The 13,421-nt window shown below is 36.1% G+C and overlaps 1 protein-coding gene across 6 annotated transcripts in view; it reads left to right on the top strand.

Moving 5' to 3' along the window:
• The window catches only part of tweek (transmembrane protein KIAA1109 homolog tweek), a 278,923-nt gene that overhangs the window by 206,168 nt on the left and 59,334 nt on the right, over positions 1-13,421 (top strand). For 5 of the 6 annotated variants that reach the window (XM_069846680.1, XM_069846681.1, XM_069846683.1 and 2 more), the window contains 5 exons: positions 3,097-3,317; positions 6,143-6,372; positions 6,584-6,730; positions 8,110-8,265; positions 12,580-12,735. In XM_069846680.1, coding sequence (XP_069702781.1) covers positions 3,097-3,317; positions 6,143-6,372; positions 6,584-6,730; positions 8,110-8,265; positions 12,580-12,735 — 910 coding nt within the window. The remainder of the gene's footprint in view (positions 1-3,096; positions 3,318-6,142; positions 6,373-6,583; positions 6,731-8,109; positions 8,266-12,579; positions 12,736-13,421) is intronic. The other variant, XM_069846682.1, reaches the window with a different exon arrangement.

The raw sequence follows: 13,421 nt of genomic DNA on the forward strand, positions 1-13,421 counted from the left end.
TAGAATTTATAAAACAGTTATATTACCGGTTGTTCTGTATGGTTGTGAAACTTGGACTCTCACTTTGAGAGAGGAACAGAGATTAAGGGTGTTTGAGAATAAGGTTCTTAGGAAAATATTTGGGACTAAGAGGGATGAAGTTACAGGAGAATGGAGGAAGTTACACAACGCAGAGCTGCACGCATTGTATTCTTCACCTGACATAATTAGGAACATAAAATCCAGACGTTTGAGATGGGCAGGGCATGTAGCACGTATGGGCGAATTCAGAAATGCATATAGAGTGTTAGTTGGAAGGCCAGAGGGAAAAAGACCTTTGGGGAGGCCGAGACGTAGGTGGGAAGATAATATTAAAATGGATTTGAGGGAGGTGGGATATGATGGTAGAGACTGGATTAATGTTGCTCAGGATAGGGACCAATTGGCGGGCTTATGTGAGGGCGGCAATGAACCTCTGGGTTCCTTAAAAGCCAGTAAGGAAGTAAGTGGTTTCAGAAATTGTCGATTGTGTTCTGATGGTTACTATCAGAGGTTTTATTGGAAATTTTTATTATTGGACAAATCACCACCGAAATTGCTGGAATGACATTGATTGCTGTTGTTGTTGTTATTGTTATTATAATTATAATAATTGAAGCGCCGGCTGGAACAACGTTGTAAGTTACAAAATTTTCATTCGGCATGTTTCCGTGTAATAATGTTGTATGTCATGTTAGCTTGCTATACTCTTTGGCTTGCAACTGTCCATCAATGCAGTACGTGAAATTTGTCCTCTCAAAAGTTTGCTACCCTATAAGAACAACGTTGCACGTGTATACGTTTTTGCAGGTCCTGTAAATTTTACCAAATATAACTTATAACGTTGTTCCAGCCGACGCTTCAATTATTTATTATTATTATTATTATTATTACTATTATTGTTGGTTATTTTACGATGCTTTATCAACTGTTATGATTATCTTGCGTCTGAATGAGATTAAGGTGACTATTACACTTTTACTACGTCTTTCAACCAATCATGGCTGCTTATCGCACAATTTTATCGCGTCCCTAGCATTTGTTTAATTTTATCACTTCCCTAGCATTTGTTTCTTTGTTTGCCAACATTTCAAACTGCACTGGTCTAGACGTCAAAAAAAAAAAAAAAAAAAAAAAAAAAACAGAAAATTACAAACCACTCCAGTCGATGCACAGCAGTTTCAAATGTGACTCGCATTGGTATTCAAGAACAAGAATTAATAAAGATCGCTGGTCATAGCTATGCATCTTCCCTGAAACCCTATTTACAAATAAATGAAGAGCACCATTCGGAAATTCTGAATAGGTTGAGAAATACACCATGTACATCAACGAGTTCACTTCTTTTACGCACACGTCCAATATAACATCAACTGAACCACCAACCACTAAAACATTCAAATTTTAAAATTGTACTTTCAATAATTGTTCCTTTTAAAATTATTTGTTATTTTTTTATTTCATCATCCTTAATTAAAACTTTTCTTGTTTAGAATAACTCACCTGGCTGAGAACCCGAGAAGAGTTAATCTGTATCAAATGCCGGGAAAGCCTCAAGTCATACATTTTCTTGTTTATTTCATCATCCCTAATTAAAACTTTTCTAAAGCTTGTTATATTATTTAGGTTATGTTTGTTATAGCTTCTGCTATATGATATTATGGATAGTCACGTATCAGAGATTGTTTAATACTGAGATTTATTGAAAATCATCTGTCAAGTGACGTTGATTACTGGGATCCGGATGATTGAAGTGGAATGCAACTATTTTAATAAAAATTAAATTGAATCATAAAGCCTTCTTGACTAATAACCATCCACAGAGTTCAATGAAGATTCCATAGTTGGCACAACTGATAACAAGAAAACAGCTAATCATAACACACTACTGCCATCTAGTGTAATATTTGTAATGTTGAGATGGTAAAATAATACATTTGAAGACAGTTGTATTTTCGTAAGTCAATTAATATTTTATTGTATTGGAGTAGAGGAAGCGCAAAGAAAGCTTGCCCATTTGATTGATGCGCAGAGAACGATATTCGGTCCTCGTGCCGTCATGCTCGTTACAGGGCTGCTATGAATCACCTAATGCTGATTACAGGGCGCATTCGAAAGCGCGGTCTTGAGCTGTTCGTATCGTGTAGTGTATTGTGCAGAGCGGGTAGAAGCCAGCATGTGCGTTACATATTCTGCGTTTTATCCCTCATATCAGGAGTTTTATGTAGTTCAAAGTGTGTTTTTAAATAACAGAGTTCTGTATAACATTCTATGTACTTAACAATGCGCCTGTTTCGCATAATGAAACGTTACACAGTCAAACTAGGGAATTATTTATAACGTTTATAAATTTATGAAAAACGAAACAGGCTCAGCTCGTAACATAAGGAGTATATATAGATTAAAATAAACCGACCATAGTACCCTAGTTATCGGAATAGTTTAATAAAATCACATAGTATTAGTGCTTTATTACAACGTCAAATATAAATTATTACAGAATTACATATTTCTTATAACATCTTTGTAATTTCATTCAGTGATTTTATATGTAAAAGAATTCGTGCTTCTGTATTTTCAACAATGTTATGTTATTAGTTACTCTGCAACAAGGTTTAGGTTACGTTACACGCGCTGTGGAAATCTCACTCGAAACATCAAGCCAGCAGACGACTGAGAACTGCCAATCGAATCGAAGCGAGGTCGAGTGCACCCGAACATTTCCGAAAGTTCGCGCAGCTTTCCGTGGCAAGCTCTTCTTGTATCACCTCTACTTCGTTACTTCTAATCTTTATATACTTTCTTCTAATCATGTAATAGTCAATTAAATCCCACTCGAGTTTTGATTTTCTCTAGATAAATCAAAACCTCTAGTGAGATTACTGTTGATAATGACAACAAAATGGGTCTTGGGTCCAGCGCCGAAAGTTACCCAGCAGTTGCTCTTAATGAGTTGAGGGAAAACCCCAGAAAAAACCTCAACCAGGTAACTTGTCCCAACCAGAATTTCAAGCCGGGCCCACTCATTTCAAGGTTAGGCATGCTACTATTTGTGTGAATGAAATGAAATTCTTGCAGAGAATGCCAAATGGTTCCTGAACGTGCAGTGGCAGATGGAAGGCGTGGACATCCACCTGGACGTGAATGTTGGCAAGCAGTTGTCAGCACTGGGACACACACTCACCATGCTGACAGGGTCGCAGGAAGAGGACGAGCCCATCACTGTGGACTACGATAGCGACGAGGTCGACCAAGTGGATGGCAATACAGCCTCCTTGGTACGTTCCCACAAGCCACATGTACGTATGCCATGCACTTGTTTTTATTTTATTACAAATCAGCAGGAGAAATCCTGACGATGAGGTAACTTGGTATAAAATTAATGGATGTTCAGCACAGTTTTCACTGGTATTTCGACGTGTGATATGCTTCATTGTTCCATTAATTTTATACTGAGCTTAACTTATAGTTCCTCATTTTAGTGATTGTGCGAACAGTTTTTCATCACATCATCGTCATCATCATCATCATCATCATCATCATCAATCACCACCACCACCACCACCACCACCACAATACTATAGTACCATCGCTCTAATTTCCGGCAGCCAATCACGTTGCAGGTCGGCTACATTTAAATGTGTGCGTCTTGTGATTCGCTGATGAAGACGTTATGCATTTCCTAAGGCTGGATAAATACTTAATATAATCGCCCGCCATTTTTGTTCTTTCGTTGGTGTTCGCAAAAAGCACATGAGGACGTTATTTGCCGGTCAATTATTTGCTGAATTACAGTGCGTTTGATTTATTATCATAGGAGCTACGACATGATAATGTTTAACGGTGTGGCAGATAGATTCCTCGTCTGGTAGCTCGGCAACGAAAGAACAAAAATGGCGAACGATACTACCCACCTAGAATTTATAGAGCCTTCACTTCCTAAGACGTAAGCAAAGAGGAGGAGTCACACCGGGAATAACAGCGTCGCGACTATAGCATTGCCATTAACACAGTCAGTCACCACTTCCATCACCATCACCAGCACTATCACCATTATTATCATCACTGCCACAATCATTGTTATCACAGTCGTTATCATAATCATTATCATTTGGAAAAAATAAAGAGAGGAAAGAAAGATTGAAAGAATGGAAGGAAAAAATAATGTTTTTAGGCACGAAATTTTTTTAAGCATTGGTGCTAGTTCAAATTAAATTGAGTTGAGCTGATAAAATGCTTGGACTCAAGCATTATTTTTTATAGTTCGCACATCACTAGTGTCTGTCCGTTATTGAGTGACTGTAGAAAGATATATTTTATTTATATGTAACTTTTATTTTGCAAAAGATAAACACACAGCATGAGAGTTTAGTTAGGCAGAAGTCACCTTGCTGTGAATATTAGTGTGCTCACTGCTTGCTCTTATGTTTTCATTTTAAGCAACTTCTGTTAAGTTGGTCGAGACATTTGCTCTAGGATTTTGCATCCCTTTTATTTGCTTTTTCTTTAGTACTCTAGCTGTGCAACTTAGGAATATTTATATAGTAGTATCATAGACAAATAACATAGAAAAACCTTCAACTCAATATATAATTTCGAAATACTATTGAAGTGATGTTAGAGCCATGCCAGTGGTGGCAAACATCAGAATTACATCTCATGTTACACATCCCAATCGGTATTACAGATATCCATTATACTAACAGAACTATTACTAGTACTCTTCATATTACTACCCAAAGGACTGTAGTGGTTTATCAGTTTAAAAAAAAAATGTTCAACAACAATGTGCATACCATTTTGGCTTCACATATGGATATGAATATAATGGTTGAACATTAAACTGAAAACCATTGACAGCACATTCCCTTTGCCATGGTAAATGTAGATCACTACTAAATATTTTACTATTACTCTGTGAAAAAATTTATTAAACCTACTTACTTAGACTTCAACAAACAAAATTTGATAACACAATCTCAAGGGAAAAAATGTAACTCTCTGCATTATAATCCACAGTTAATTCCCGATTTACCACGAAAATCGTCTGTAGCTGCATTTAGATTGGCAACAGGCCATGATTGTTTGGCCAAACACCTGCATAGAATTGGAATATATCAGTCCCCTAACTGCCCATTGTGCAACTCAAACCAAGAAATGGATTCGGAACATCTCAAAATCTGTGCTTCAGTGGCTAGTCATGATAATATCTTTGAAAAATATTGGAGTGCAAGAGGTCAAATGACTTTATTGTCAAACGCCTGGCATTAGAAAACAACAACAACATATGTTACAGAACTTGGTACTCCTAGATGGAGCAATAACGACTGGAAAACATAATCTTCATGACAGATGCGGATCTTCCCACATCACTACAAAGTTTGAAGTGACTTTTCAGTGACCTTATACATGTGTTATTCAATATAGTGGTAATTCTCATACCTTCATAATGTCACATAATAACTTCTTGGCCCTCAACAAGACAAAATAATACTCATGGTTATGGATTCTGGTTAAGCAACAATAATAACTCTTCTCTTCTTACATTTCCGAATTTATTCAAGACCTTAAAAGAACTGATATAGGTAATGCTGGTTGCTTCTTCTTACTTCCCTTAGCTTTGTGTACATTTTTCTGGTCCTTAAAGATCCAACATCGGATTTCAGTACGACTTCTGACTATCATCAAATGCAGTTCGTTTCTACATAATTTTATGATCCTCAAAAAGGGCCTTCTGCTATGATTCTGGAAGATAGTTAATGGTGGCCCTTTCCTGATAGTCCCGCTCTTCTTTTTGATTGCATTTGATGTCCAGAACATCTCCTTATAACAGATCCAACATACAGATTCCCTTTTCTCCACATTACCTGATGATGGAACTGATAGTAGCTTCAGAATGTTGAATATTTCTACGTATATTGCACAGTGATGAAACTCAAAGATCTCTCATCAGGAAAATCTTAATGAAAATGTAATGTTGTATCATAAAGTGAAATATCTAAGAGATACAACACAATTCGTCTACAGTGAAAGTTTCGTATTCCATAGGATTGTAGCCTATATATTGTTGAGCAATTTGCATATTCGGACAAAGTTGTGCTGCACTTTTATTCTTTCCTTCCAGGAGAGTATCAGCTTGCGGCGATCACGAAACTTGACAGATAGTTTGCCTGCATTTGTGTTTGATCCATCTCTTGACGCCAAGAAACGCTCAAAATTGATAGAAAAGGAAATGAACGAACAGGCAAAGATCATCAATGATCTTCGTTCACTAGGAGCTTCCCATGGGACCATAGAACAAGAGATGAAACGATTGCAGGAGTTGGAAGCAATGGTCTTCAAGGACTTTCGAAGGTAAATAACACTTTTAGTTCGCAGAATTTTACATTAGTGTCTCTTCAACATATAGTATGTAACTACTGTTATTGCTGCTAATGAGTGAAATGCATAATGCGAGGTGTCTTCATAACACCATTTTTTGTTTCTAATGTTGTATAGTATTTTTATACCTCTGTCTAAGTCATTTGATCATCAGACTGAAGTATATTGCTATTTTGTTTTCCAGAGACATGATTCAGAAGTTGCGTCGCCAGAGTGTAAAAGCTTCATCCATCAAAGGCAAATTTGGACTGGGGTCAAAGGCCAGCACATACCGCTCACGATCTTTCATTGTGCCATCTCCCACGCCTGAACATCACCTGGAAATGGAGAGGTGAGTGAGAAATTCGCCAAGTCACTTCTTTGTGTTCATGTGATTTACAAATTGTCCAGAACAGGGTCAGCATTGGCAACATATTTTACAGATAAAATATTTTGTTTTGTAGGTTTTAATTTTGATAACATTAAATTAGCTTATTTTTATAAAATATATCTGAATTTCGTGATTCTGGGTCGTTATTTTGATAATAAAATGCTGTATTGAAATCTGTACAGGATAATTAAGCTTAAAAGTGATTATAATTTATCAACTTGATTTAATTAAAAACACGTTTGGTATTTTATTAGTTTGTTTAAAAATTAATACATCCTGCCATTCGAGTAGAAAAATCCTGAAATTAATTTTGTCAAGTATATTATTAATTTTAAAAAATATATTCTATTTGTCTATTACAGAATCTGATGGAAATATTCATTGAAATAACATCAATAAATTCGTAAAACAAGCATCTGTATGAAGAATTCCTAACTTCTCTAGGAACCAGAAATCGTGTAGGACCATTAAAAAAACTACAAATAATGCCCATGGCTTGTCAGTATATGTTTTCATTACCAGTAATAAACTTCCTCGTATGTAATCGTGAAAACTTGTAACTAATTCAACAGTTCATAGCTTAAATACTCGTCAAAAAAAGTCTTCTATACTCCATCTGCAAATCTATTGTGCTATCAGAAAGGAGTGTGTTATGTATCAGTAAAAATTTTTAATAGCTTCCCTATGGATATAAAAAATCAAACTCAAAACATAAGATTATTTAGGGCTAAATTAAAGAAGTACCTAATTTCAGGCTCCTTCTATTCTGTAGGTGAATTTATGACATTCAACAACACTGCATTAATATTTCTGTCTTGTATTTAGTGTCGATAATAACCCTTGTGTTGTACTAGTATATTTAAAAAATAAAACAAAAATTATAAGCTGAACCAGTCTCGAACTCAGGACCTCTCCATTACCTATCTCACATCTATGCATTGAGCTACCTCACACACATGACGTAAGTGGAAAGAAGATAAATATATTAAATAAGAAGAAGCAGACTGAAATTTTTGCTGCTAGTAATATAATATTTACCTTTGCTGTACTTCGACATCATTAACTTACATCCAATATTGTACCAACAAAATTGATGGACCCAAAGCATATTCTCACTTCGTAAGAATTTTTATGCTGTATCTTTTAAAAAATCTATTGCGCTCAACTGAATTTAAAGCTGAAAACCTTGGATGTAATGAATATGATCGTAACCACTGAAGACATCACAGTTTTATCCAGTAAACTTGTGTTTAATGTTGGGATTGTTAATTTAACTTCATTAGTCTCAAGGAACTATTGGCAGTGTTTTGTACCTTTCAATGTTTTGCTTTCATTTACAGCCCGGATGATGTAGGTGGTGCTAGTATCAATTCTAATGGAAATTCAGCAAGCTTCGAGAGTTCTCCTCGCTCTGGTCCATCTCGGTCTGCCTCCCTCCGTGTCAGAGGGCTGAGTGGACCTCGAGTTACATTCAGTGACACACACAACATCTGCAGGTGGGTTGACACACTCTGCTCTCTCTTACTATGACACATGGCATGTATCTGCAAACACAGACATCCAGGACATCCCTGGATTCACTTCCTTTCCAAAGAGTGACATGTTAAGGATGTTTTATTGTTGTTCAATAATATTCATGGACTTCAGCTGGATATGAATCTGTGAATATTCGATCTATAGCCTGTCGCTCTAATTTCCGGCAGCCAATCACGTTGCAGGTCGGCTACATTTAAACGTGTGCGTCTTGTGATTCGCTGATGAAGACATTATGCATTTCCTAAGGCTCGATAAATACTTAATTTATCATCCAGTCTGCTGTCCAAAAATCTGAAAGTTAGAATTTATAAAACAGTTATATTACCGGTTCTTCTGTATGGTTGTGAAACTTGGACTCTCACTCTGAGAGAGGAACATAGGTTCAGGGTGTTTGAGAATAAGGTGCTTAGGAAAATATTTGGGGCTAAGCGGGATGAAGTTACAGGAGAATGGAGAAAGTTACACAACACAGAACTGCACGCATTGTATTCTTCACCTAACATAATTAGGAACATTAAATCCAGACGTTTGAGATGGGCAGGGCATGTAGCTCGTATGGGCGAATCCAGAAATGCATATAGAGTGTTAGTTGGGAGACCGGAGGGAAAAAGACCTTTAGGGAGGCCGAGACGTAGATGGGAGGATAATATTAAAATGGATTTGAGGGAGGTGGGATATGATGATAGAGACTGGATTAATCTTGCACAGGATAGGGACCGCTGGCGGGCTTATGTGAGGGCGGCAATGAACCTTCGGGTTCCTTAAAAGCCATTTGTAAGTAAGTAAGTAATCGCCCGCCATTTTGGCTCTTTCGTTGATGTTCACAGTAAACACACGAGGACATTATTTGCCGCACAAATTTTTTTCTGAATTACAGTGCGTTTGATTTATTATCAAAGGAGCTACGACATGATAATGTTTAATGGTGTGACAAATAGATTCCTCGTCTAGTAGCTCGTCAATGAAAGAATAAAAATGACGAACGATACTATCTACATAGACTTTATAGAGCCTTCACTTCCTAAGACGTAAGCAAAGAGGAGGAGTCATGCTGGGAATAACAGCGTCGCGACTATAATATCAGACATGAAGAACATCAGGCTATATGCAGTAGAATCCTGTTTATCCGAAATAAAGGAGACGGCACCATTTCAGATAAGTTCTTTCGGATAATCCATCGATACTATTTTCAGTAGTGCACTAACAATTGCTTCACACTTCAGCATCACGGAAGGTAATATACGCGCTTATCAGTTGTTATCTCTCATTCAGCCGTAACTGGTTCTACAGTTCTTGGGTAGGGGGTAAATGTAACATAAGGTACATAGGCTAAACAAAGAATGACTTTCACTAGACGGGAGTGGCCACTACTGAAAAAACAAGTGAACTGAGGGTGTGGAAAGCAGATTTCTCTATTTACTGCATTTCTAAAAGGGCATTCGCTCCTATATGTAGCTTTGCTGTGGGGTGGGAACAAGATAGTAGCTGTCTTATTGGCATGCATTGATAGACCTCCGGAACATAAGATGTAATAATATCACTGATTAATTTTGTAACGTCTTTATTGTGTTAATATTTAGGATTTACCTTGGCTGACTAGGCTTTGGACAATGAAGAACAAGACTTCGAAACTAGTCAGCCAATTTTTTATTTTCCACCTTTGCTTATCTTAATGTTTTTGGATTTATATTAACGTTTTCGATACTTAGTGTGTATCATCTTCAGATATGTATATCAATAGAAACCTGCAGAAAAGTATATTCTATTATTCATGTGCTAAAAAGGATAAATGTTCATCTTCCCTCTTGCTTAAAAAAGTCCCTTGTGCAGACCCTTGTATTTCCCCATTTTGACTATGCTGACATTTTACTGACTGACCTTTCCAGCGACAACAAAATGAAACTTCAACGTGCTCATAATTTGTGTGTACGTTTTGTAAGCAATGTTCGTAAATATGATCATATTACCCCATCCCTGGAAGCAATAGGTTGGCTTAAACTAGATAAGAAAAGAAATTTACATTCACTTCTCTTTCTCTTCGAAATCTTGAACTCTTCTATTCCTTCGTACCTGTCGTCTCGCTTCACTTACCTTTCTTCCCACCACAATCTGAACACACGCTCTCGCCATGAAACAATACTAACAATACCATCCCATCGCACCTCCTCATACTCATCCTCTTTCACAATAGCCCTGCCAAGACTCTGGAATTCGTTACCTGCTAGCATCAGGGACTGTCGAAATAAAATTCAATTCAAACGCAAACTTACTAGGCACTTGGTCAGTAATTGAGACTCGTTCAGACATGGTTTCTTGTAAATAGTTCTTTTAATCTACCACAAAATATCTCAATATCCGGTAATTTCATCACTATAGAATTTTGTTATTGTAGGTTTAATTTGTAATTTAGTAAATACAAAAATATTCTTTGTTCTTAACTTCTATGATAAAATGTCTAGCTTTCATTAATCAGGTATTCTTATCGTACTTTAATTTTTATTGTAATTGTAATTGTAAATTTAATATTAATTGTAATCTTATTGTTCATGTTATAGTTGTAATCCCCTGGTAGAGGGGCAGAGAAGGCCTGACGGCCTTATCTCTACCAGGTTAAATAAATAAATCTAATCTAATCTAATATGTGTTGTGAAGACCTAGCCTGTTATTATGTAATGGGTTATTCACGTGCTTGTGACCTATCATGATTTCTTAATTTAGCTAAAATTACTATAAATGTACTTGATGCAGTGTGTGGTTACTTGTTATGATTCTGTTAAAATTCTTTCTTTTGAAAGCACACATAGGTAAATAGGAAATTATGTTAAAACCAATATTATGACACATAAATAAAAACAAGTAAAATATACACTATAAAAAACACTGTAAAACACTGTAAACACTATAACACTTTTACGACATAACAGGCTAACACAGCCAATCATAAATATGATAAAAGTGTTATAGTGTTTACAGTGTTTTACAGTGTTTTTTATAGTGTATATTTTACTTGTTTTTATTTATGTGTCATAATATTGGTTTTAACATAATTTCCTATTTACCTATGTGTGCTTTCAAAAGAAAAAAATTTAACAGAATCATAACAAGTAACCACACACTGCATCAAGTACATTTATAGTAATTTTAGCTAAATTAAGAAATCATGATAGGTCACACGCACGTGAATAACCCATTACATAATAAGAGGCTAGGTCTTCACAACACATATTGATATACATATCTGAAGATGATACACACTAAGTATCGAAAACGTTAATATAAATCCAAAAACATTAAGATAAGCAAAGGTGGAAAATAAAAAATTGACATTGTAGTCAGCCAAGGTAAATCCAAAGTATTAAAACAGTAAAGAAGTTGGAAATTTAATTAGTAATATATAAGTGTTAAAAGTGTATATATAAAAATGAAGATTCATGTAATTATATGTTTATTGTTGTTGTTTTCTAATGCCAGGCGTTTGACAATAAAGTCATTTGATCTCTTGCACTCCAATATTTTTCAAAAATATTTTCATGGCCAGCCACTGAAGCACAGATTTTGAGGTGTTCCGAATCCATTTCTTGGTTTGAGTTGGACAATGGGCAGTTAGGGGACTGATATATTCCAATTCTATGCAGGTGTTTGGCCAAACAATCATGGCCTGTTGCCAATCTAAATGCAGCTACAGACGATTTTCGTGGTAAATCGGGAATTAACTGTGGATTTTGATGCAGAGAGTTCCATTTTTTCCCTTGGGATTGAGTTATCAAATTTTGTTTGTTGAAGTCTAAGTATGTAGATTTAATAAATCTCTTCACAGAGTAATATGTAGATTTAGTAACAGGTCTGTAAGTAGCAGTGCTGCCCTTCTTTGCTAAAGCATCCGCATTCTCGTTTCCCAGGATTCCACAATGGGATGGTATCCATTGGAATACAATTCTTTTATTGAGTGTTATTAATGTTGATTGTTGTTGCTCTCCAATGGCTGAATTTTGGAAGCATTTAACCCTTTATTCTTCATGTCCCCCAGTAGAGATGACTTAGGTGCTTTGATTTTTTGAACACCTAGTTTAATTTGGGACATTCTTACGCAGTTATATTTTAGGTGATATTTTTTAAGAAAAATGTCCGTGTTATGGTCCAAAAAATACGTTATGTATTTGTTAAGTGGGGTTTCACCGTACTCTGTAATGCATTGTTATAATGTATAATATTAGTGTATAGATAGATGGGTTACGAAGTGGGTGGATATTATATTTGTAATTGCCCTGTTGCAGGCAATCCTCTCTGCCCAGTGCAGGCTCCGACCTCAGCCTACCTGAAGGAGACTTGGAGTGGACAGGAGGGGATCACATTGACATATCTGGAGACAAGGTTGAACTCAGGCGGAAGTCACCATATTCCCCTTCCAACTACGATCATGTTGAAAGCAGGTAAGGATTTGTGCTAGTTGTGTGCATTACATCTGTTTAATTCTTTAGTTTAGGAGGTGAACTGTGATTTTCCTTGTTTTATTTCTCTCTCATTTCATAACTATTCTTCCAGTACTGTTTATTTGCCAGGACTTGGCATAGCTGAATGGATATTGATGTGAATAAGTATGCACGAGTTCATATTTACTTATTTAATTTTTTTCTATAGTGTGTGAGAAATATTGTTCAATTTTTTTTATACGAGTGTTATATTAATGCTCATTTATTCAAATTCATGGTTGAACATACTTCTCAATTTTCACAATCAATAAAACTCATAGCATACGAAGTCTTTCCAGAAAATAGTCTTGTTCTCATGTTTCTTGGAAACTAAAACGAACATACAATTTATTCGCCATATTCCACCACTTTATACACCCCTGATTAGAACACTATGATACTGAGTTCAACCTCTTCTTGCTGTATACACGCAAACAGATAGAATATTTGTGCAGGAAGAAATGGAGGGGTGGTGTACAGAGTGCCCGTGTAGGGACTTAGTGCCCATGCCTGGTGTAGGACTTTATGCAAAAAGTGTATGTAATTTCATCCATTCAGTTATTGCATCTCTAGATACATGAGATGCAATTAGTGCATAGTCGATATACTGTAGATCTGACTGTATCACACCTTCATTAAATATGCTG

This window comes from Periplaneta americana, chromosome 15, assembly GCF_040183065.1.
Source record: "Periplaneta americana isolate PAMFEO1 chromosome 15, P.americana_PAMFEO1_priV1, whole genome shotgun sequence".
NCBI classification, from domain to species: Eukaryota; Metazoa; Arthropoda; class Insecta; order Blattodea; family Blattidae; genus Periplaneta; species Periplaneta americana.